Source organism: Asterias rubens, chromosome 6 (genome assembly GCF_902459465.1).
Source record: "Asterias rubens chromosome 6, eAstRub1.3, whole genome shotgun sequence".
Lineage (NCBI taxonomy): Eukaryota > Metazoa > Echinodermata > Asteroidea > Forcipulatida > Asteriidae > Asterias > Asterias rubens.
In genome coordinates this window covers 21,285,707-21,311,729 of record NC_047067.1, presented here as the reverse complement: position 1 = coordinate 21,311,729, position 26,023 = coordinate 21,285,707, and the positions used below count along the sequence as shown (strand labels likewise).

Below are 26,023 nucleotides of genomic sequence, written 5' to 3'. Positions count from 1 at the left end.
TCCCAACACAGCTGGAAAAACTTGTTCAAGTTTGAGGTAAGTTTGAGGGAAAAACTTGTTCTACCTGGAGGTATACCCAAAGTTCTGGCTTTGTATAACTTTGATTTAGAAGTGACATAAAAGGTCACACAATTCAAAGGTTACTATAATGTCCCTACTCTAAATATATGCACAGTAGGAAGTATGGCACACTGGGCAAAATATTCATGTTTGATTTTACCGTTTCATCGGAGAAATATTATGTTTCTCATTTTATCGCCCCCTTTCAGTACTGTCTGTCTGTCTGTCTGTCTGTCTGTCTGTCTGTCTTAATGATATTCCCATCCAGGGAACTCGGCAAACTCCCATAAGGGGACATATAACACGTGGATTTCACAAAGGTAGTCCTAACTTAGGACTAGTCCTATGCAATGCTAAGAGATAGGACCAGTCCTAAGTTAGGACTTAGGACTGGTCAATGCTAAGAGATAGGACCAGTCCTAAGTTAGGACTTAGGACTGGTCCTATCTCTTAGCATTGCCTAGGACTAGTCCTAAGTAATGGTCCTATCTCTTAGCATTGCCTAGGACTAGTCCTAAGTTAGGACTACCTTTGTGAAATCCACCCCAGAGCTAGCTACAGCCAAACTCTCTCGTACAAACATTGGTTTCGTCTATGATTTTCGAGTTGCACAAATCAAGAAATTGTGATTCAGTAACTAGAACACAATAATTATTCTAATTATTGTGAAATCAGTGGTTAGCTTGGTAGGATTCGAACCCACAACCTTGTGATTTACAGTCATGCAGTCTAACTACTGGACCACAAATAGAAAGAGGTGAATGGGACAGCCTTATCTCCACTGATTACATCTACACTGCCCTCTATTGAAATCTACACATATTCACAAAACTCCAGTTTTTGGATCAATTTTGTAGCAGATCTTGAAGTTAGATATAAATGACTTTGAAAAGCTATTCAAGTCAGTTCGGTTCCTCATCTTATCCGATGACCAACCCCAAAATGTAACCATTAGACAACGAAGAGAATAACCTCCATGCCCAAGAGATCCCTCAGTGAATAGATCAAGTTAGATTTTACAATTCTCTCATGATGATGTCCTTCCAAGAAAGAAACTTGTCTTGTCCTAACAAGAACAAAAATATCACGCCAATGGCAAGTCCTCAAGTGAAATGAGAATAATTTGCGACTCCGGTTTCTCCAAACGCAATATTGCACATTAATTGCTGAATAAGCTTCTGCTGGGCACACTTGCTTCATGTCTTTCTGACGGGGAAACCGACATATGCTTAACTTGACCAACATGAAAATAACACCAACTGAAATCGGACCAACAGTCGCATGGAAAGACAACACATGGGGGCACTGTCAGCAGGGACAAGGCAGAAGGTTTCAACAAACGGAAGGAGTTTGGAATAAGTTTGTAACGCACTGATGCAAAATGATGACCGGAAGAAGACAAATGAAGTGATGTGGCACGCCAAAAAAGGGATAACAGATGGGACATACTTTTTCCCCCAACCATGAGATGGGAGTTTTGATTCGGTAGGGGAAAGAGATCTAGCCGGAAGAAGGATCCAGAGATAGGGCAAGAGGGAGACAGTGAGTAATTGAAACAAAAGCCAGACAAGGATGACAGGGATGATGGAGTGAGGGAAAGAGGGAACGACGATGAGGACATGATGTAAGAAGAAAACAGAATAAGACTCAAAACAAGGGATTGAGATGGAAAGGCCAAAGGAGGGAATAGGAATAAAGGGATGATTATGGGTTTAGAACAACAGGATGTTTGCTATTGAAAGAATGATAGGCCTGCAGCAAAAAAATCAAAACAAAATTGTGAAAAAAATAACTTAATAAATACTGTGTGGTAGCTGACAGTGTTAACTCGTTATATTATTTGTAAACATATTATAAGTAAATTTCCTCAATTTTGCTGTAAAGCTTCAAAAAGAATATATTGATCTTAAAATTTTGTCTTTATTTCAATTTTGTGGGGCCTAACTATCAAGCCAAGTTTCTTTTAATAATTAGCATAGGTTGTTTACATATGGGCAGCACCAACTCTTTGATGTGCCACCAATTATTGCATTATAGAGATTCTTGGGTGCAAAAACCCATTTAGAATAATAAGTTTTGGCTTGCAACAAAACAAGTTACCAGCCAAAATATTGGGTATAGTATACTGTTTGTGGATGGTTCCCTACCACTCCTGGCTTAGCAATATTTTCTGCTTAGCAACTCTACAATTTCAAGCCTACAGTCAGCCAGGAATTGTGCCATTTTGAGATCAAGGCAAGAATTCTAAACACAGGTTGTTTGTTTACAGCTAGCCGGGTAGCATTTTAAAATAACCATACCTGACAGGGCACTTTATTAGCCAATTCATGAAACATCGTTAATCAATACATTCCCGCGTCTCCCCCACTCAAACAAAAAGGTTTCTAAATAAATTCATGCTCCAATTCGAACAGGAACCATGGGGATACAAAGTACGCTTTAGTAAAACTAGAATGGTGTTGGATGAGTGTTGGCACGTATTATTAAAGAGAGTGTTTCTAACCTATTAACCATCCCCCATCAGTCTGTACTTGCCTTATTCTATTAAACCAAGATGGGGGAAAGATAGGAAGAGTTGAAAGAATGAATAAAGAGCTGCACGATCTACTCTTTTTGATTAACTACTACATGTACCCGGTATTAAAGCTGCATCATGCTGTTTGTTTTTTCACCGAACGCTCAAACAATTTAGATTTCTTTTCTCTGAACAACAATTTCGTAAGATAAGACTTAAGGCTATTCATGGTAGAAAAAGTAAGGTTTGCGGCAACACCATGTAAGAAATCTCCTTTGTGAGTAGTGGTGGTTCTGAGAAGAGCCGGTTCCTGGCTCACTTAACAATTTTAAGGAACTTGAAACTTTCAACTCACTAATAATTATCTGTGATGGTTATTATCTAAAAGATTAGAACTTACTTGACAAATCCAACACTGTATCAAGTTTTTAATCTCAGTTTGGCAAGAAATCTTTTGATGCATCTTTAACCGAAAATGTTTCATCAGCTTAAAACACCACCCTCGCACATACAGTGCAAACTGAAAAGGGGGGGGGGGGTTCTGTCGTATCTCTAAGGCAACCTCCTATTCCTTCCACGGACAGAGGAAACCAATTTCTGTCAGGGAATCAATCATGTTTGTTTGTTTGTTTGTTTCCGTGACTATTACCAGCTTATTTGTCCTCTTGGCCTATGGTAGGAGGTAAAGGGGGAGGACAGCATGGACACACTCTCCCCCTCCTCCTTCAGTTAAAATTCCTCAAAGCGCATCTTGACATATTTTAAGTCTTTGATTTATTAACCGCGACCCCACTTAGAAGATGTCTGTTTCAAATAAACAATTTTTGAAACATAAACCAGGAGGGATCTGTTTTCAATTTAATTTACTCTGGACATTCCTTTTACAAAAAAAAATTGCGTAATATCAGCTACCGTAATTGAAGATTTCTGCACTAGATATCATCTTTCTTTCATTTTTGAATGCCTTTGAATCTTGGCTTTGACGCACTTACTTCCAGAAAATAACATGTACTTCAATTTAATATAAACAAATTTATTTTAAAACCTAGGTGTAGGCCTTCTGCTTGTCTCTTGAATACAGAGCTGTTCCAGTTAGAAGTAAATACTTTAAGTGTAGTTCTAGGTTATGTTTATCAGAAATGTGTGTCAATTATTTCAATGTGATCGAGGAATGCAAATTCTAAATGTCATATATTTCAGGTGAGACAACAGTCAACTGGGGTTGTTTTGGGGAAGAAAGACAAATTTTATAATAATGATAATATTAAGTTAAGTTTAATTCTATGATGTTGGAACTAAAACCCATTGTAAAGCACCATATATCTAAACCAATAATCAAAGAGCAGTACAATAGCAAAGTGAAAACCAATCCAAGTACAGTTCAGGTGTACTATATCAACAATATCAATATGAATGTTAACTACAATATGTAAACTACATAATAACAAAATGAAGAAAACAAATTAACAAAAAACAACAAACAAACACTAGCTGAATTTAAATGTAAACTGGGAATTAATGTTTCACAACATCAGCCAGATGTTGTGACACAATTCCATCACCTGTTACCAGACCAAAATGATGTATTGAGGGTTGTTTTGATTAAAATTATGCATACAAAAAACAATAAAAGAACTAGGAAACAGTAACAGTAATGTGGGAGGAAAAATTTCGGGGGTGGGGGGGGGGGGGACTCACGCACTGAAAACCCAATCCACATTCAACGCTCCGGTTTGAGGTGGGATATGAACTGGAGTCCACAGAGGGGGAAGGAAAGAAACCACTGAGCCAATCTGACCCCCATTAACAGTTGTGAATACCTTCTGAATTTGAACTGTACATTTCCAAGAACCGATAACACAAACAGAATGTTGCCAAAAATTGAGTCATTAAAGACATTGTTGCCAAAAGTCGGCATCACACATTTAGAAAAATTTCCTGGAAAATATTTGAAAAGCCTATTCAAACTCGAATTCCTAACCCTGGAAATCACACGGAAAATATAGCTCAAATAAGTGTGAAATAAAATTGGGACGGGTAAGTAGGTTAGTCCCAAGAAGTGTCCTGGGGTTTTCAGCACCCGGGAATTTGAGCTTAAGTTACAGCCGCTTAAATAAGTTGCACAATGCTACCACTGACACAATTACAGCCTTTTTTCTCCACAATAAACCCCTCGACAAAATGTTCCCTTGGGTGGGGTCTCACAATTAGCAAGGAATTAAAACATTTGCAAACTAGACATTTCGATTTGAGGTTATTGAAATAATATAAAAAGATGTTGACAAAAATACTGAAATTCAAAAGCTAATGTCCACAGCTGACCAAGAAAAGAAAAAAATATGTAATAAAAACAAACTAAATCCTTTCATCCGTCTTGCCTAATGGAATAATTAACTAACTTTCAGCCACCTCATCAGGGTCAAAGGTAAAAGTTCCTCCAATTGACCTCCTTAACATTGTAACGCCTGCCTCCTTTTAATCACCCCTACCAAATCAATGTGAGAAGTCCAGGCTAGAACTTTGCCCAAGGAATACTTGTTGAGTTTTACACGCATAGATAAACATCTTCATTGTGTCTTTGTGGGACAAATTTACTCAAGCCAAGTAGGTTTTTCTTTCTCCGAAGGCGGTTTTGTTTGTGTCTTTCTCCGAGAGCGGTTTTGTTTATGTCTCTCTGCCGTCACTTCCCGGGGGAAGAGAAATGTAGTTATGGGAGCTGGACGCTTTTTTCTCTAGTGAGGCTGTGTTTACAAACACGACTGACAAAATTCCATTCAATCAACTTCTTGTGTCGTTTTCTTACAGAAAAACCATGTAATAAATTCATTCTTGGAGGACATTTCAACTAGGAATTGCTTTGATTAAGCTTTTATGCGTGGGAAAACATGCTTCCGAGCAACAGTAATCAAGTTTACTTTTGTTGTTCCCAACCCCACATAAGTTGTTTTTTGGTGGTCTGTCCAGTTTATTTCTTCAGTTGATTTACGAAGAGCCATGCCTGAATGCTCCTCTTCAATTCATTCCTTATTTTTGCTCATCTAGTTGCCCTCCTGTCATGTTCTGTTCTTTTTTTTTTATAACTATTGTGTGCTTTTTGCTTGAATAATTATTATATTTGTTATTTTTATGATTTGTTCGTTGTTTTATGATTAGTTCGTTGTTTAACTTTTGCTGTGCTTTTTGATGTACTTGTATTTGTTGAGGTCAAATAAATAATAATAAATAATAAACAAAAAGCAATTTGGCTAGGCTTATGTATAAAAAAAAAATCTATTTCAATTTGAATTTAACTTTATTGTTCAACATATCGATAGGAAAAGCTTTTAAATAAGACCAAATTTAAAGCCTAATAAAAAATATTAACATGTACAGTATTTCAAAGGGAAGGTACATGTTTGGTTATCACTCTTAAAATTATTGCCAATAAAAACTTTCTTGGTACACTATGTTTTGGTTGTCTTCACTTTCAATGGCCATCCCACAATTTCTGAGAAGTGCTTGATTTTGGAGTGGGAGGTAACACTTGTTTGTGTTTGTCATCTTTATGTCTTGGAGCCTTGGAATCATAACTCAATAATAAACATAACAAAAGAGGAGGCAGAGTACAAATTGAGCACTTTCTTGTTTGGTTTTTCTTTTGCAAAAAGAAGTAAATGGCCTGACACTTCAACATTGTTAGTTCCTCATCTAAAAACATTATACTAAAGCTACAACAAATCTTCCTATTGGCATTTGGCAACAATGTTTTTCAGTAATGATATGTTGATAAAATCTTGAAAAAGTTTGACCAACTGCAAGGAGCAAAAGTATTTGATGTATACAACGAAATACCCCTACCCCAATCAAGTTAGGACCAACCGCAAAAGAGCGAAAGTATTTTATGTATAAATCAAAATACCCCTACCCCAATTAGCCATTTTGATATATGGTGGACATACTATTACTATAACACTATTTGGTTTGGGTAAATTTAACCATCTACACCAAAATCCTACCGTGCACTTATATACATCCACCATATCTCACAAGGCTAATCAAGTAAGGCATCCTCGGTTCTTGTGTACACAACCACCCACTCACTACAAACTCCCAGGGTTTCTTATTATGCATCTTAGAAAGAGAGGCAGAGAGATCTTGAACAATGATGACGGTGTTTCTAAACCCTCAGCGTCCATCTCAAATACTCCCTCCCCTCCCCTGACCTTTAGCAAACACAATGAATAGTCAGAATTTTCCATAAATAACTATTTTTCTCGATCGCCCTACTTTTTAATGAAGAGAACCGAAAATTGAAGCAATAAAATTCTGAACTTGTATTGTTGTTGTGAAGGATCTAAACTTATCTATTTCAGTTACCTTGGGGGATTTTTTTGTTTGCTTTATTAATTTGGAGACCTCTGGTCAGCTGGGAAATGATGTTATATGAAAGAGAACAAGACATTTATTGAAGTAAACGATTGCACAAAGTATAGAGTTAAAGCCACATGGGTCCACTCTCAAAAAGCCAGTAAGCACTAACAAATTTATTGAGCCTAGAAAATACTAAGAAGCAGAAACAGATTTACCATCCAAAATAAAATGACATTAACACTCTAATGACATTGTGACTGGTACCCTGCAATTGTTTTTGCGTAGCAAAATAATTCTAAGCACTGTGTTCTGCTTAACAGTTTCAAGGAAATTTTAATAAGCTATTTTGTAGGGTATTTAATACTCTGCATATTTTTCTGTATCACACTCGGCAATCTGCCTGTCAACCAGCTCCTGCTAAGCAATATTGGTTCGGAAACAAAGCTACTGTTTCCTCATCTTGTGCGCTTTTCCTCATCTTTCACATCTGTAATAGCACAATCAAGCAGTAAGCAAATCACACTCAGCAATTTGCCTGTCAACCAGCCCCTGTTAAGCAACATTGGTCTGTGCTAAGCAAATTTAGGTCTGAAACAGCTCAATGAAATTGAACCCAGGTGGTCAATTGAGCAGAATGTCATGATGGATACAACTCTTATCCATAATTTGCTTCTCTTCGTACAGGTGTATAACTAGGGTCCTGTGAGGTCTGAGATGGTACTTTGTTTGATTAAAACCTCAAATGTCTCACTCTAATTGGGATTGTAGATACATGGTAGGGTTTGTTTGTTTTGGGGCATGTTTGTTTCTTGTTTTATTTATTTATTTTTTTTAGTTTTTAATTTTATTATTAAAGCGTATACATTACTCCTGTGAACATCAGTGGAATACTGCTACTTCAGATCTAGGCCAGCTGTGGTGTTTTCAGAAATAACAATACTCCTCTGCGCTTTTTCATTAAAACAGGTTTTGTTTATTCTGAAAACAACTCCTAACAAATATTTGTGTTAATTAGGTCATCAGCACATCTTGGGTGTTTGAGTTACTCCTGTGTTATCCTTTGGAATGTCTGAGTTAAAACAACGCCAGGAGAAGAAAGTGATGCCGCGTGGTAGTTGGCCTAGTTATGGGGACCTCCTACTGGTTGTAACTGTGAAAAATTAGCTATTGCAGTTGGCTGCAGAGTTTTATCAATACAATAAAATATATATGTATAAACTATTGTTTAAGGTTGTAACTTTGGTACAACTATGCTGTTAATGCGGTAATAGACAGCATCGTAGCTTATTATTGGCATAATGGTTGTAATTCACTCCATATGACTGACTGGCTCTTCTAGAATAATGAACTTAAATAATAGATAGTAAAAATATGCAAACTTCAAAGAAGTTATTCCACTTGATTTGCGGCGGCTTCTATTTTAAGTGTAAAAAATGTAGAAGGAATTGGTAAGTGGGTGAAACAGCGAGGGATAAAATACCCCAAAACTAAAACAATAGTAAAAAGTATATCAAGGACTTCTATAAATTGGACTCGTTTAGCAATGTCCTTGTTGGTTTTCTACACAAAAATAAACTAAGGATGCGTTTTATCTGTTATACCATCCAAATCAATATACAGGATTCGAACTGCCTCTAGCTTCTGGGCAATCTCGGTGGTCTAGTTGGTAAGACACTGCTCTAGAATGGCAAAGGTCATGGGTTTCGAATCCCACTTGAGTAATATGCCTGTGATTTTTTTGTACAGAACTCTACACAACATTTTTAGCACGGACCAAAGAAACCAGCCTGTTTATTTTATCCCACATCTTTCATTTAGAAGAAACTCAGCTCAGTATAAAGTCAAGTACAATACTTCAGCAGCCCTACCATAAATACTGCAAAACTCATGCCTCCACAGATATTAGATCTACTACAAATATCTTGAGGGCTGGACGTAGGAGGCAATTTATAGGCAGTCCGTTCAAGGAGAAAGTTTGTTCACATTTTCAACTACTTTTCTTGATAATTTTATGACACTCTTAAAAAATAACGTGTGTGCTTCAGAAATATTCCTTTCATACGCACTGCAGTTGGTTAAACTTAAATTGCCTATAAAAATTGCCGTGCTTGACGTGCAATCTTCAGGTTACTATGCAGGAGTTCGCTTTCTCCCAACTAAGCATACCCTTGATGTGTCGGTCACTGATCCTTCATGACAAATATCCATTTATATGACCTAAATTGTAAATGGCTGTTTACATTTTGAATTTTACCACCTAGGTCCTCTGCAGTTATTCATGTCCGTTAGTAAATCAGCTGAAAGTACAGTTGACATCTACAGGTGAATATACCTGGACTTTAAAGGCACTGGACATTATTGGTAATTACTCAAAATAATTGTCAGCATAAACAACTTACTTGATAATGAGCATTGGGGAGATGTTGATAGTATAAAATGTTGTGAGAAACGGCTCCCTTTGAGAAACATGGTTTTAGAAAACGAGATAAATAATAAAAGGCTTTAGGCCTGAAGTCTTTTTAAAAAAATGTTTGTGCAACAAGCGTGTATTTTCTTTCATTATTCTCTCGCATCTACAACAACCAATTGAGTCAAAGTTTTCACAGGTCTGTTATTTAATGCATAGAGCTGATACACCAAGTGAGAGTATTGGTCTTTGACAATACCAAAGGTGTCCAGTGTCTTTAACAAGACTCTGGCAAGTAGGAGAAGGTCCTAGAGTAAATGGTCAATAAATCATGGATTCAGAAACCTTCTTTCTTGATGCCATTTATAAGGGTACTCAAACCACTTATTCAAGGCAAATTCATCAATGCATTATTGTGTGATTTACTGCCACTGTCAGCAAAGTAGGTAGTTGGCAGATGTCTGTAGAGTGAAATCATCGCAAAACAATGCATGTATTCAAAGTTAATGCAACAAACAACAGCTGAGCAAGAAATCAAATAACTGAAATATTTCTATAATATGAAAGATTTCTACGGTCATTCAAATTGTGTCATCAGTATCTCAATGAAATTTCCTCAAAATTATTTGTATGTTGGTTCTCCGAGTCTGTCACTCAACTTGATCAGTAAATTCAACACAGGAGGGCCAACCACCACATGCAGTGATTTTATGACCATTTTGGGAAGATTTCAGGCCAATAAAAGAAAGCGTTTTCATAGTTAAGAGAGGCTATTACAACCAATGTTTATTCTTCAAGGTTAAAGGTGCTCTCTACACTTGAACCAGGAATGACCCACAAATCTTGGTTGATGTCTTCCTTAACTACTACAAGAGTCAAGGGATTTTGCGGTAGAACCATGTGTAAATCTGTTGAGTAGGGTTGGTTCTAAAAAGAGCTCAATATTTTGATCGTCTTCAGGAGGATGCTGTGCTCTGCTGCTGGATGCTGATTGAGCAATGCCTTGAATATCAAAGACAGTGGACACTATTGGTAATTGTCAAAGACCAGTCTTCTCACTTGGTGTATCTCAACAAACACATAAAATAACCAACCTGTGAAAATTAGAGCTCAATCGGTCGTCGAAGTTCCGAGATAATAATGAAAGAAAAACACCCTTGTCACATGAAGTTGTGTGCTTTCAGATGCTTGATTTCGAGACCTCAAATTCTAAACTTGAGGTCTCGAAATCAAATTCGTGGGAAATTACTTCTTTCTCGAAAACTACCTCACTTCAGAGGGAGCCGTTTCTTACAACGTTTTATACTATCAACCTCTCCCCATTACTCATTACCAAGTAAGGTTCTATGCTAATGATTATTTTGAGTAATTACCAATAGTTTCCACTGCCTTTAACTGGTAGTTGGACTTGGCACGTGATTCAGTTACGCACCAAAGATTTGTTTTTCTACAGGTATTATTGTACTGTACAGTATTGTATTCTCAGTGAACATGACCACAGTTTAGTGCTTTTAATTATCAATCTTATAAATGGTAATACCCAAGCAACGTCTAGCTTGATCCTTCATAATATCCTCTTGATCGTTTAGCTACCCTGACTGAATGAACTCCCACTGATTTCAATATTTGTCAAAAACTTTATTTTCAAACCATAAATGAACCATTCTCATCATTCAGACTGAAGTCACGACATTAGAAATCTGGCTGTACTTATCCCCTGACAGTAAGAGACGGTGATCGCCCAATGATTATACTCTTGCTGTTTTGACCTTTTCAACTTGACAAAAGCAAGAAACCCCCCTCCCCTTCCCACACCCAGATAACTTGCCAATAACTCGATTGGTTGCGTAATGTCATTTTGTCGGCTTCTATTCTACCAGCACGCCTGCTGATTATTAAATTTGTATAAATGACACCCCCTAATAAAGTGCCTAGGGGTTTCAGTTGAAGTGCATCACCATGGTCTCTGGGGAACTTATAAGTGTTGGGAAGGGGGAAATGACAACAAATGAAAGAAGGAAGAATGACACAAAAACACAGGCTGCATTGACCTATAAGTGCCTGATATACTATTTTTGAAAGTCCGAGTGTTGTAGCAGAGAGAAAGGACCCTAGACACTGTGACCTGAATTCAAAAGTATGTCAATATAAGGTCACCACATCATTGACCAATATTCCTGGGCTTAATGTTTGCAGAATGGCCACAGATGAGTGCTTTATGTTGGTAAAATACCATTATAGTTTAGTCGCTGAATAAAAGACCCTTCAACCCAACATCAACTGAATTAAAGATTCTACTCCTAGCTCCCTGGTCCTTCAACTATCATTCATCAGTGTCTCAGGGGAAAAGTTTCTTTTTTAGCTTTGTAATTTGGAAGAGTAAATGAAGACCTAGTTTAAGAAAGGGTTCAGAGCTGCATTTGCACATCACAGGCGTATCTTTACCTCAGAGTATCAAGAGATAATCATTCTCCTAGATTTAGAAGCAGCGTATATCACATTACAATTAGGTGTTGCAGCGAGACATTCTAGTATCTACTTTTTTATTTTACACACCAAGTTTTTGTCTGATTTAATCTGAGCATAACTGCCTGGGCTATCCATCAGAAAAATGGGGCAGATAAAGTACATCAATGAGTATCAATAAGACAAAGGATTAGTGTATTCAAATGGAGGTTTGCCTGACCTTTGAACCTTATCACAGGAACCTTCTTGAGAGAAAGACTCTGCTAGGGTTGAAACTTGGGGCCACTAACTATTTTTGCATATCCATCCTTGGTTGATAAGCAGTCTGCAGTTAGCTAATTTTATTTACTCAAAAATAGAAAACGTTAATTATCAGTTAATTATTAGCAAAAAATAGTTAATAGCCCCATGTTTCAACCCTAACAGAGTCTTTCTTGAAGGCTAAATGACATCACAACACAACTTATAGCCAGAAAGACTCTGCTTTGGTCCAAACATTAAGCATTTTTTTTGTCTTTTAAACTGTAGGGCCTTTTGGTTGGTTAGCAATTTGCAACACATAATTCTATTATCTCAGTTAATTGCCAAACACAAGGTTTATGTCAGTTCATTGGCAAGTTTTTTTCTCATCTGAGCTTGGTAAATAGAACCTTTGTGAAAACAAACATTTTCACTTTCGTGCAAATGTCGCAATGCATAATTATTTATCGTAATTAAAAAAGTAAACCTTGTAAAGCTTTGAAACTTAACAAAGTTGAAGGCCTTGATTTAAACATCTAAAAATCTGAAGAATAAAAAAAGTAGTTCTGTATACAGGGTGTCAGGTAGGTATGAGGGACTTGGGCTTAGATCAAATTGCTGCTGACAAATCACACATGTTCAAGAGTGACACTGAAAAATGTAGTTTGTTATTACATTTTTGCGCCCCAAAAATGCAGTTCAATAAAGTACATTTGCCTTTTTATAGTTGGATTTCGTTCCTACGATGTTTGGTTTAGTTAATTGTTCATGAAATGAAACTTAACCTAGTGTACCTACTCTCACAAATTGACAAAAGTAAACAGAAAATTCTCCTGAATTTGTCTGGAATGTCTGTACCAAGGAAGGTTAAGAAAATAACTCCCACAGACGAATTCCATTGCAGTAGTTTTCTGAAGAACAAACTGTGAGGAAGATTCAATTTCAAGGAATCCTGAGACTGTTTTTTTTTTTTCCTTTTCTTTTTTCTTCAAGTTTCAAATGAAAGAACTCTAAAGCTGAAATTACAGGAGGACAGAAGGAAACATACAGGAATGCAAGCGATATGAAATGTGCATCCTGTCACTTTTGTTTGCATGTTTGTTTTGTTTCTATTTGTCTATTTTCTTTAAGAGTTGGTTTGGGATGTACCTTTTGGTTATGTAAGGGAAAGGGTGAAATGGCAAAGTTTAAAAAGAAATGTTTATCGTTTTAGAAAGTATGTTCGTCCCAAGAATCTTCAATTTCACGATTGGCTGTCTCTCTGTTACATAAATTTGAAATCTGGTAATGAATTGAACTAACAAACAACTCAAGAAGGAGGAAACCCTTTTCCATCTTAAAGACTTCATTGATTTAAACAGCAGAGTAAAGGGAACTGGAATCTCATGAATTATAAATCAACCCTAATTCTGTTTTGCAAGTAGAGACAGATGTTACTCAAGGCCATGTCCCAACAAACATTCCCAAGAAACTAGGACACTCTCCAAGCCACACACCTGGCTGAGTCAAACATGATGTCATCATGAGGGAAGGGGGGTGTCAGAGGAGGAGTGGGGAGGACGAACTGATGCCTTCTCACCTATCTAGTGACGGTGCATGCATCTCCTGCGATTTCAAACTGTTGATGCTAACCGTAATATGCAATATGCATCACTCTACAAAATGGACTTTAAAGTGCTCGACAAGGTCGGCGAGGAAGGAACAACAATTTTCACAATTCATAGTCCGGCTTTTTTAGACATGTGACGTGAAGATCAATATTTTCAGTATAAGAGTTATTACTAGAATTGTATGCATCCGCACAGTCGATGATTTCCCTTCAAGATCGAATAGAAATCGGACCCCCACACATAAAAGATTTGTACTTTTTTTTTTGTCTTAAATAAATTATCCCTGTTTTGTTCTACTTAAGTTAGGCAGTGGCGTCCTGTTTTTAAATGAAATGCAAATCATTGGATTTCTTTCCATATTGATGGGTGTTACAGCTTTTGGTTTCTAGACACGTATTTCTCGGCACCCCTCTGAGTATTCAAGCACATGAATGGCGTTAGATTTCACAAAGTCTCTCCACACCCTGGGGTTTAACTTCCTCATAAAAGAAATTTCCATAGTTGAGAGGACTTGGCAAACAAACATTGAATAGAGCAACCTTGCATCCTGGCTTATGGCTAGCAATCCAAAGTGCTACAAAGCCATAAAGAACATGCATCAAAACATATTACAACTTACAAGCCATGTCTGAATTGATGGCTATGGCTGTGACCGTTTCTAAGGGTGTTGCTATGGGTAGCATAGGCTTACTCACATGACAATCAAGCCACAGCAACTAATTTGGACACAGCCACATTTTCAAAAACCTTTTAAAATTAAGCTGTCACCACCGCTACATTTGTCTGTATTCCATGAACACCTTTTATGATGACTGAAATAACATAAACCCCCAGCTCTTGCAAATGATATCGCAGGGGGAGTAGGGGAGGGGTTAGGGGAGGGGGAGGGAACTTTTGTTCAAACATGTATGCAATTGCAACCCCTAACATGAGATATGATCTGTCATCAGGAAATTTACACCTAAATTCAGAAAAGAACACCTCATCCCCCTTTATCTATTTAAGAATTTTTAGTAGGCAAAAAAACTCTCTCAAATTTTGAGAGATATTATTGGTGATATACAATTTATTAACAATGTCAAGTTAGCCCCACCAAAAAAGGCTCCCTTATACTGTATAAATATGGCAAGAGATCTGTCCATTGTTGATAAACAAATCGCACTGGTTGGAATGGACGGGTGAAGGTTAGCAAAACATTCAATCATGCTAACAGATGTTCTGACAAAATTCAAAAGTTTTGGCAATTTTCAATTAAATAAAATACCTCCCAAGATTGGTTGCTTTGTTTCTGACCCATTTAGTTAAGTGACGTTGTTACAAACTGTGGCCATCTGCTTTTTTTTTTTTTGCATTTCTGGCTGTCTATAGTTTTCCCAACCTCGGTCAGCAAAAACTCAGGCTGTGACGTTGCGATAGAAAGGTCTATTTGAACATTTACGCCCTCGTCCCATCCGCTCTTCTATTGATTATTCACTTGACTTACTTCTTAAGAATTTCTAATAACAGCATAGTGCGTCATCAAGAAAAATCATCAGCAATTTTAGAACAAACTTCAATTTCGTACACACAGAAGCAGTACTTCAATCTCTGTAGTTCTACGAAAAAAAATGTCCGACCAAAAATACCCATGTCCTGAAGCCTGGCAGGGAAACTGGATGCAAGAAATCGAAATCCAGGAATCTGGAATCCGAGTTAAAAGCCACTACACCATTGAATCATGCCACATCAATCCCTTTAGAAGGACGCTGATCACTAAACAGTGAAAATTAAAAACCTTGAGATCATGCGGAACTTTATCTCCCACATCCTACCCCTAAATCAAATAATCTTTCCAATCCAAAAAGTCCACCTGCCCCCAAACAACCAAGGGGGAAAAACGATGTCTATAAATCTACTGGATGGAATTGGTTGGCCATTTAATCATTGAGAGATGCATATTGATGCATATGGAAGCATAATATGGTGAAGATGTATTTCATTTAGGTAAGACTGACTAGTGACAACAGTCACGTATTGTACACTTAAAACTTAATTGTACTTGTCAGTCAATTGAAGAGTGGTCATCCCCTACAATGTCCGTTAACATTGTCTGTAATAATATTAAATGTATCACTATGAAAACACACAGACCAAGTGGATTCTCAACCCCTCTTCTTAGACAAACATTTGCAGTACGCGATGTATTTAATTGGTTAAGTTATTAGTAAAACAAGAGACATATGAGCGAGGAATCCACTGACATGAAGAATGTCATGCATGATGATGCGTAATTATTATCTCCGTCAATCATCAGAAGTTAAATCAATATAAAATCTGTGAGTGAAGATCAAATACAACAACCTGCTGCTTTACTGGTGATCAATCAATTATCTTGAGACATGAGAGTATTACAGGTTTTTGAATGTAGTTCTCATATTTCTACTTCAGTATAGGCAGGTGCATCAGCTGCAAGAGGTTTAAGGGCGAGGGGGAATCGATATTGATATTGTACACCAGCTTCCTTGTGGAGTGTGACTGTTCTAAGCTGCTAGAGGGTGAAGAAAGGGAGGAGGAGACTCAGGGTGGTTGGGGGGGATCAGCTTTGCTTTAAACTGTACACGCTTGCTGTACATGTATGTGCTTGTCAAAGCATAGAGCAAGGATTGAGGTAGGTAACATGGTGTATCAAGGGCAGTGTAGGGGCTGTGATGTCCTGGGTGTTCTTTAATGCATGTAAAAGAACCAAGTACACTTATCACTAAGAAGTGTTTGACCCTGTGTTACTGGAGAGTCGCCATTACTGATGACAAACAATGTGCGCACTGTGCAGGACTCTCAGCCAATGCGCGCACGTTTCATCAGTGATGGCAGCCAATGCAAGAGGTCTGTAACTTGCTGCAGACTATGTCACATGATCCTAACAAAGTCTTCCAAGGTGCTACATAAATGGATCTCATAATTCAAACACAGCCTACCTGTCATTAAATAATGCGGGCTTTGAGATGCTGGCCGGGTGTGATAATGCAAGAAATGTGTATAATTACTATATTCAAGTATGTGACTGCCTTCGAGGCTAGAGTTATTTGACCCTTTCAGATCTTTCGCACACATGATGTCATAAGCCTCATCATCGTTAAAAAAGTATCATGAAACATGTGCAGGACATTTTCAGCCAAAGTAAGTGGAAACTTTTCCGGGCGGAACATTAACCAAAGCGTATCCTCTACCATCAAGGAATGTCCTGATGAGTCTTAAGGAAATCAGACCACTTTGGTTTACGGGGGCTGGGGAAAGTCTTGAAAGCCAACCTCTAACTGCTACAGTCCGCTGTCAATGATCGCCAAATTGCACCAAGGCACGTTCACTCTCATCTTTGGATGGGTTCCGGATGGATATACAGACTTAATCAATCTCATGAATTAAACCATGTGTAGCAAAACAAGATCGAACTCCCTTAGTCATTCAAAAGATATGGCAATTTGCAAATGCCCTTCGTCAGAGAGTGGTAGAGCACTTCATAGTTTGGTCAAGTTGTACGGTCCCCAATCACGCCCCACTCATTCACATTCATCCGTGGTCCATTATCAAACAAACAGTCAATTACTATTCAACGATTCCTTCAAAACAAAAATGTTACGTACTTGAGACTGGCTGGTCGCTGACCGTAATGCAGAACTGCCAACATTTGCATCTTGCAGTTCAGGAGATTTTGTACAACAATCAAGGAGATATTTAGTAATACATTCAACAGCATAGGGAAGAAGTTTCCATACTCAGAGACGTTTCCTAATTTCTTCATCAAAACATACTATCTTCCTTCAGGCCTACATGATAACTATACTCCATTTTCAATGTATGAATACATCAAAATCTTGCAAACACCTAGGGGAAGAATTTGAAGAGAGAAAAAACCTTCCAGTTGGTGGAAAGTTACTCACTCATCAGTCAACTTTGTCCATGGAAAATTCTAAATAATGGAAGAATGGGTCAAATCACTAAGGAAGGATTTGCCACAGTTCACACTCTCCCGACAGATGCACAACTTCAGGGCGCAAGTTACCACAGAATTCCAAGTTGACGTACCTCAAAGTTATAAACTTTACAAAGTGCTTTAAAGTGATAAGCAGGGCCTTGAAATTATGCGCTCCTGCCAACAAGTTGACAATCTTACCTTTTTCAAGTTCCACAGGAAAGACATCCATTCGTTCCACTCTCTTCTCCAGTTCATATTCTGCCGATGCAGCAATAGGATCAATGTCCTCATTCTTGCGATCGTATTCATGCACTGCCCACGTCGCATACACCTTAAGACAAAACAGAAATAGAGTGGAATTTAATTCACAAATGAAGTAAAGAAGAAACAGATGTGAAACAACCAAACATGTATGGTACATAATGTGTTGCTTCCTAAAGACTGAATGAGCTCATGGCCATCCAAATCACAGAAATGATTTGTACAAAAGTAAAAAAATACTGGAAAATGTTCAACAATTTTTTTGTTCACTTAAATGTATTTTCTATATCCTTTATTGAAACAAGCACAAATTGTAGTCTAAGACCACAATTTTTAAGAAGGGCTGAACCTAACAAGACAGTCAAACCAAAGAAAAGAAGTTCATGAAAAACTGTTCCCACTTCAAATCTTAAGTTGCAAGGAGTTCAATAAGATACCCAACATCAGAAAAACATCCAGACAAAACCAAAGTCTGCTCTATTAAGTGGTAAAGATGTTTGATTTTGCTGACATTTTTAAAAATCTGTGGAAAGTCTAGGTGCACCGCTCAGTCAACGCATCTCAAGAAAACAGTCCAGATTTACAGTCCTTGGCAAAGAAGCGGTGCTATCGGACATTTGCATCTCCCAATCTGATGATGAGATTACAATATCATCATCTCTCTGATTCACTAAACTCTACAACTGATAAGCTTCTAGGAGATTAAATGCTCCATTTATCGGTCGATTGCACCATGCTACTGTACAGCTCTGTTCCATCATTCCCTTATTGATAAGTTCCACTTCTGTACTTCGCCTTTAATAGGGACTTTTCGTTTTCGACGACGGATGGTTCTGCGACGGTTGTTCAGCTAAACGTTGTCGTTTTCAGCACAACAAAGATTCATCCGAAGTACTGTCGTAGAAATTGAGGGACGACCGTCCTCAAAGCCGACGCATGCGCAGATGACGCCAAATGTCATCTTTACCGTCGCAGAACCATCCGTCGTCGAAAACGAAAAGTCCCTAATATGTGCTTGACAATTTAGTTACCTTAAAGGGGCAGTACAACTTTGACTTTTTGACAAGAGCATTCTAATCCTCTAAAAATTAACTTCCATACAAAAAATACATTTCATTACAAGGCCTGATTTTTGAAAAAAGGGTAAAAAAGAGACAAAATCCTCAAGAAAAGTTGTCAGACTTTGAACGAATTTTAAACATTTCATTTCAGATTCCTGACAGTTTTATACAGAGATTGATTTGTGTGACCTGCCCCGTTTTATTTTTAAACAAGGAAATGTGTTTGTGCAGACTTTTAGAGCAATGATTGCCCCCCCCCCCCCCCCCCCCCCACTGGAGCAATCGAACAGAAGCTTGCGGGAGTATATATCACAAACAAACTGTGTATTTATCAGCTGCTGTGTCATAGCATATACTTTGCACTTGACCACACAAAGTAATTAATACTGATAAAGAACAACAACACAAATATCGGCCATAATCGCACAAAATGAGGCGAACCTCCAATACAATGTGGAATGCAATAACATATAGAATCAATATCATATCAGCAACCAATCGTAAGGTCCATATCAACGTGTAAGTCTAAAAATATTATTTTTTGTATTGAATAATAATCAACTTTTTGATGCATTTGTTTTTATAAAAACACCATAAGGATTGATCATCACTTACGGTCATTGCTAAGAAGAAAGAGATTCTTTTTGGATGTGCTCCAAAGTTTGACCCAAATCCCTTATTTGATTCAAGTTTGGTAATTACCAAAGAAGAAAAATATTTAAATTTGAAACTGTTAGCGAAGCTAGTACTAATGCAAATATCCCTGCCAAATAATTCTCTCTGTGTTTACGTTTTATAAAAGTGTCTTATTGACATTGCCAGGTCAGGCTAATTGTAAGAATAAAAGAGGGTTTGCCCTTAACATTTTTAGTGCCTGGTTAGCAGGGCCAGTTAGCTTGTCATTTCACTGGTCCACCAGCTTTGTTTTCTTCAAAGAAAACAAGGATCAACACTGAACTAGCCGGACGGACCACTTGCAGAGAATTCTGAATGGTGTATTAATTGCCATTTGGTCAGCAGACCACTGTTAAGGGAAAATGCTGTAAAAAATATATATATAAATACAACAATACGCGCCTTTCCCAGATTGGTTTTTAGAAATCCTGTTTTAAAAATCCTACGATGTACTCTCCCTTGAAACACAGATTAAACTTCACCCAAAAGCAAATTCCAGAAGATGTTGTCGATAGAAATCTCGCTGTTTTTCTCCCAACTGATTACATCATCTATTAAAATGTTATTGAAATTCAAGCGTAATTTCTTTTCTTTCTTTAGCAGGCACTCCAGGTCCCTCTTATCTTTAACACAGCCAGTAATCAAAAGACCATAATGCACCCTTCGTTTCACACTCTTGGTCTCCCGACTGCAGACAGCATGTTAATGTTCGGGAATTAGCTGAAATGATCTAGCGTGAAGGGTTGGCTGTCTAGTCGAGACTACGGCCAACGGACGGGATGACGAGCGAAATATCTCTGATTTAGTTATCACTTTGTGAAGTCGTCCTGAAATCCTATTCATGCATTCTTATGGGAACTAATACAAGTTACTCAAGGAGAGTGATTTTCTATTCACGTGATGCTAAGTGTTGACATGTTTTGCTTAGCAGACTGTACAGTATGTAAAAGGTTCCCATGCAACTAATTTTGTCTTGGAAACTATCAAGTAATAACTGGCATAAAATTAATAACTTGGCTTGGATTTTGGAAGTAGAGTGCTGGTGTACTCTGCTTTTCTCAAGAATAAGGGACTGCTGATGATATACCAAAGCTAAGGGCTGAAGGGATGAATATCGAAAGTCCAGCATTCTCCTCAAGACAAGCAGAGTATAACTGTTGGAAATGTCGAGACCAAAACAGGTCTTTTCAGAGCCATCATTCCTCAAAAAAAGACATGGTTGCCGTACCTGCAAATTTACTGGCACTAGTTTCTTTCTATATGAATTGTGAAATTTCTTTCATCAGGCTTGAATGTCTCCTAACTGTGTATACAAAAAACTTCTTCAAAAGCAAGCGTCTTGAAAGCTGCAGATCAAAAAAGTACATCCCCTAAAAAAACATCAAAAAAATTGTCAAAATTTCAAATAACAAATTTACTCTGTAGAAAAAAAAATTCCACTACACCCTGGTCTTAACGTTAGCACAATAGTGTGACTCGGCATGCATGTCCCGGTTTGTTTTTAGTACAACTTGTAATAATTTGAAATGTTCTACACACGGTCGGGAATGTCACAGATGGTTGGAACATTCCGGAAGAGGATTCCCAACATAGGTTTCACCTGTGAATTGATTACAGTAATGTGGTAGCAGACATTTTCAAGTAATCATCAAGGCACCACACAATTCCTGTAGAGCTGCGGCACAATTTTTGTAGAGCTGGGTCCAATTTCATGGCTCTGCTTACCACTGAAATCTGCCCTTACGATCACCATTTTGCGCGTACTGTGCAAGTGCTGAATTCCTGCTCTAGCTGTGTAAAGGAAGGATACGGCGGAGTGCACACACACATAAGCCAAAAAATCCCTGCTAACCCATGAAATACGCTTGGCGTAATTGCCAGCTTTGGCAAGTGCCGATTCTTTGCCGGCGGAAAGCGGAGCCATGAATTTGCAAGAAGATTACAATTTCTAGCAGGGATACCATGAAAACTTGCTAGTTTCTGCAAAGAGATTTTTGTCTTTTTATGTGCTTGCTAGATTTGCGTTTGCTCAAACTTCACATGGGTAAATAATAGATCTTACAGAAGCTCCTGTATCCAAGGCAACCACACAATGCAGATGCTGTGTTTAGGGATACAAGGCATTGCATTGGACTGTAGAAATCTCAAGGTCAATTTCATCTGGAATACTTCCTCAGTGGTGAATACTTCCTCTAGCTTCATCTGGAGTTTCACATTCTTGAATTTCAACGCACCCCATGCAGAGGATAAATAATTCAATTTCCTCTGTTTTAATGTGAGGCACGATATTTGTGCTCCTTGATGGTAAAGACCAGTCCCCAGTTTCATGGAGCTGCTCAAGCACAAACCCATGTGATGTTCAGCTTAGCAAAAACAAGCAGAATACCATGCAAAGATTGTCCATGTGACATTGTATTTTAGCTGGTAACATTATTCCGGTAAGCATAATTATGTTGTGCTTAGCAACTTCTTTGTGCCTAAGAAGCTCTATGAAATTGGGCCAAACTGAGACCAATTTCATAGAGCCAATTAAGTACAATAATTAGCGAAACAATTCTGCCTACAGGAAAATGCATAACAGCCCAAAAATGACATGTAATGTGGTGTACTGTTTGTGACTTATTAACAGAAATTTGCTTAGCAATATCTTCATATCTTCTGCTTAAATCATAAAATTGCTTAGCATTATTTGGTGCTGGTATATCGATGCTGTGAATTGTCCCTTCCTTTGCTTTCCAAAAATCATGAAGATGCTGGGCAGAAAATGTTGCTTCAACAAAAACCCTTCTCTTAGTGGAAATTAGCCACCCACACGGTCCCTTATTGGGCTCAGCAAGGAGATAAATTGACTGCGGAGGGGCGCCGAACACATGGACATGCCAACATCATTCTTCATGTCTTATATATGAATGAAACACCTCTCAAATTCCACTCAATATACATGGCAGAATTAGAGTGAGAGACCTTTTCAAGTTCTACTATCCAACATTAATACAAACGCCGAGAGAAATTAGAAGTTTCACCTAATCAATCTTGTGTCAAGGGAGACATGGTGGATGCCCTATATTCCTCTTCACCCCTGTGTGTTGTCAAGCATAAAGGTATCAGCAGATGGTAATGTTATATCCCTTAGGGGAGGTACAACATGAACAGATAATAAGCAAAGCTAACTATTTACCTTCAAGGAGAATGCGATAAGTGTTTCATATTAATGTGACCGTCTGTTTTTGCTATGCGCAAAGTGTAAGCCAATATGTGGATAATTTATGCGGATTATGCGAAGAGTGATCATGTTTATCATCCAGACAGTATATGATTTGTCAAGAGGTCATTTGCATAAAAAAGGGCCCCTTCAGAAAAACAAGCTATTTTTATATCTTTTAAACTGCTTAACTGCTAGGGTTTCCACAACTTTTCTGGGCCCCCTGTGGGATTCATTACCAGAGTTTCCAGAATAACTTTTCAAAAAAACAAAAAGTTTATCACATTGAAACCAAAGGCATCCATCAAGCAGAGAGATTTAACCACAACACTGAACGAAGAGATCATGATGACCTTACATGCTCAATCAACACATTCTGAACTTTTATTTTCTTTACACCATGTCCTTAAAAGCCAATGGAGTGTTGAAAGCTACAGAGCATAGCTCCTTGTCCTTTAAACACCTCCAGAGTGGTGTGACCATCCATGGATATAATTATAGCCAGAAACAGAAGCAAAATCACTAACATGGAACCAACAATCCATTCGTCATCATCCTGCAACCCACATAAGTTATAACACCTCTTGTTTAAAGGCACTGGACATGTTTGGTAATTACTCGAAATAATTGTAAGCACATAAACTTACTTTGTAACAGGCAACGGAGAGCTGTTGATAGTATAAAACATTGTGAGAAACGGTTCCCTCTGAAGTAACATAGTTTTTTAGAAAGAGGTAACTTCTCACTCAAATATTAAAAGACTTCAGGCCTGAAGCTTTTGTAGGCATCTGAAAGCACACAAATTTGTGCAACAAGGGAAGAGTTTTTCTTTCTTATTCTCTTGCAACTTTCATTATTTTCTTGCAACTTTGATGTCGAATTGAGTCAAAAAAGTTTGCAGATTTACTAGTTTATGCATATGCTGGGCTACACCAAGTGAGAAGGCTGGTCTTTGACTATTACCAAAGGTGTCCAGTGCCTTAACCATCATATGATTATCAATAGCTAAAAGATACAGAGAGACTCAATCCACACACTGTATTAGTATCAATTTCAAGTTCCTTTGAGTGGAGATAGCCAGCGAAGCGCCAGAAACAAACCGGAGCAGAGCGCCAGAAACAACGCCACAACCAGACGTCTACTCTCACAAGGTCTCATGCATTCTGAGCAGACAAGTAATTGTAACACATTCAAGAAAACCCTTTTGACAGGACCGTGTTTATCTTGCATCCGAATCGTTTCTGTTAATACTTGGCTGTACTCTTTTATATCCGAGTGTACCATTAACCAGTATGATTCGTGGATGAGTTTATTGACATGCCTTTCCCCTTATGGAGTAGAAATTTACAAGCTACTGTCCAACACTATGACAGAAGTACTTTGTCAAAATCACAGGAAAGGGTACAGAGCCTTTCATCTTCACCATTATTATGATGAATATATTTTGCTGAAAGATTTCTAAACCACCCATAGTTTACAACAAACAGAACTCTCCAAATGTTCCTAAACATCTTCAAAACAGTACTAACAAAAATATGAAGAATGTGTGCATAATAACTAGGTCTGCTCCTGCAAACACGTTATGTCATTTTGTAATTTCTCTTCTTGAATTTTGGCAATAACTAAACAGAACAAGACAGGAAATCCAAGAATTCATCTTGAGTTAGAAACAGTTCCCCTGTGAATTTTGAAGCCACCCTTTCAGCACATCTATTTTCAAGCTAGCCGCCTAGCTGACATGAGCAGGTATGTGTGTTGTAAAATGAAAGTCAATATTTATCTGGCAGTTCTTGCTCAAGCATCCATCACAATTCTTAAGAAAGCAACATAATCACTAGATGATCTTAAACAAACCCTTGATTCATAAATAAGATTTTGCATTTTGTTTTGAAAACAAAATGTTTTATATTTAGCCAACCCAAAGTGACACCTCTGTATAAAAATAAACGTATGTAACAAAATAAATAAATACTTCATCTTGGGATGATGGGTTAAGAGGTATGGTGACAGGTTAAGATGAAGAAGCTGATAACAACAGTGACTAAATAAATCTGTCTTGAGTTGTGGTGTATCTGACACTTTCTCATTTCATAAGAGTACATGTTTGGCTTCAGGGTAAGGGGCAGGGGGAGGAAGAAGGGGCGGGGGATCGAGAAAGGAGGGTGGAGGTCTTTTATTGGTACCTAGCTTTGATATGGTAGCAAAGAAGACTGGGATGCTCCACAAGGAAATTTATGTACAAAGTCTATGGGAAACCATTAAGGCACAAGGATGCATTTTTGAGAATGTGAGCCCCTTGGTTGTGGAGAAAGTAACACTTACGGGTCAGTTCTTCATTTAGTCCTAATGCACTTTTTGCATTTCTCCATTTAAATCATCGAAACCAAAATGAAGCTCGAGGTTAAATAGTCTGACCTCTTTCTTTCAACATTTGGAATGAGTATTCATTACTGTTAATGCATACAGGGAGCTAGACTGAGATGGCCACAACATGATAAGGGTTTAAAGGCAGGCTAATACGCACGAGTATCCGGCTAGGATGAAATTAAAACGGCTTTCCTAAAAAAAGAACCTTAGGTAAAAGATAAACTGACAAACTTTGGCTGCGTGCAAGCCATTGGCTAGAGCAGCTGAGGCAGTCTGGGCTCTAATCATGTAAGAAGGAATCTTTCTTTTGATTTGTTCCGCGCCAAAGTTGATAAAAATCACAAAGAGTATTGCAATGTCACTGATTGTATCATATGGAACAAAACCAACAGCTATTTTATGAAACTACAATTTTTGGACCTTGCAGTATACTAGGCCTGAAATTCTGCTGCCTAGAACCTGTATTTAGTTTACTAATGTTTGTATCATGAATACATGTTGTGTGAACTGGTTTGTTGATATTATTCCTGACAAAAAGTAGGATATGCCATACTTTTAGCTGAGCAGAAACCAGGCAAAAGAAGGTGAAAGACACTACATTTCTTAGCGATAACCTACATTTATATCTGCTTAGCAAATATAACCTGCTTAGCAAATGTTTAAGCCTGACAGCTTCATAAAAGCTGAACCCTGCTTGTGAAACAAAAACTCTAATCTCAAGCAATTATTTGGAACTAGACTAATGATGTACGCTTTTACATTTTGGTTTCTTCTGTAAAGTGAGATGAATGGGAGAACATCTTGTGTTATATTGGCCGACTCCAGACATGACAAACAACAATTAAGGCTCACGTCCA

General features: G+C 37.8%; 1 protein-coding gene across 8 annotated transcripts in view; it reads right to left on the bottom strand.

Annotated features, from left to right (window-relative positions):
- Window positions 1-17,928, bottom strand: part of LOC117291898 (neurabin-1-like) — an 85,890-nt gene extending 67,962 nt beyond the window's left edge. For all 8 annotated transcript variants that reach the window (XM_033773896.1, XM_033773898.1, XM_033773899.1 and 5 more), the window contains exon 1: window positions 17,799-17,928. In XM_033773896.1, the coding sequence (XP_033629787.1) occupies window positions 17,799-17,829 (31 nt within the window). In that variant the 5' untranslated portion in view covers window positions 17,830-17,928. The remainder of the gene's footprint in view (window positions 1-17,798) is intronic.
- Between the last annotated feature and the right edge of the window lie 8,095 nt (window positions 17,929-26,023).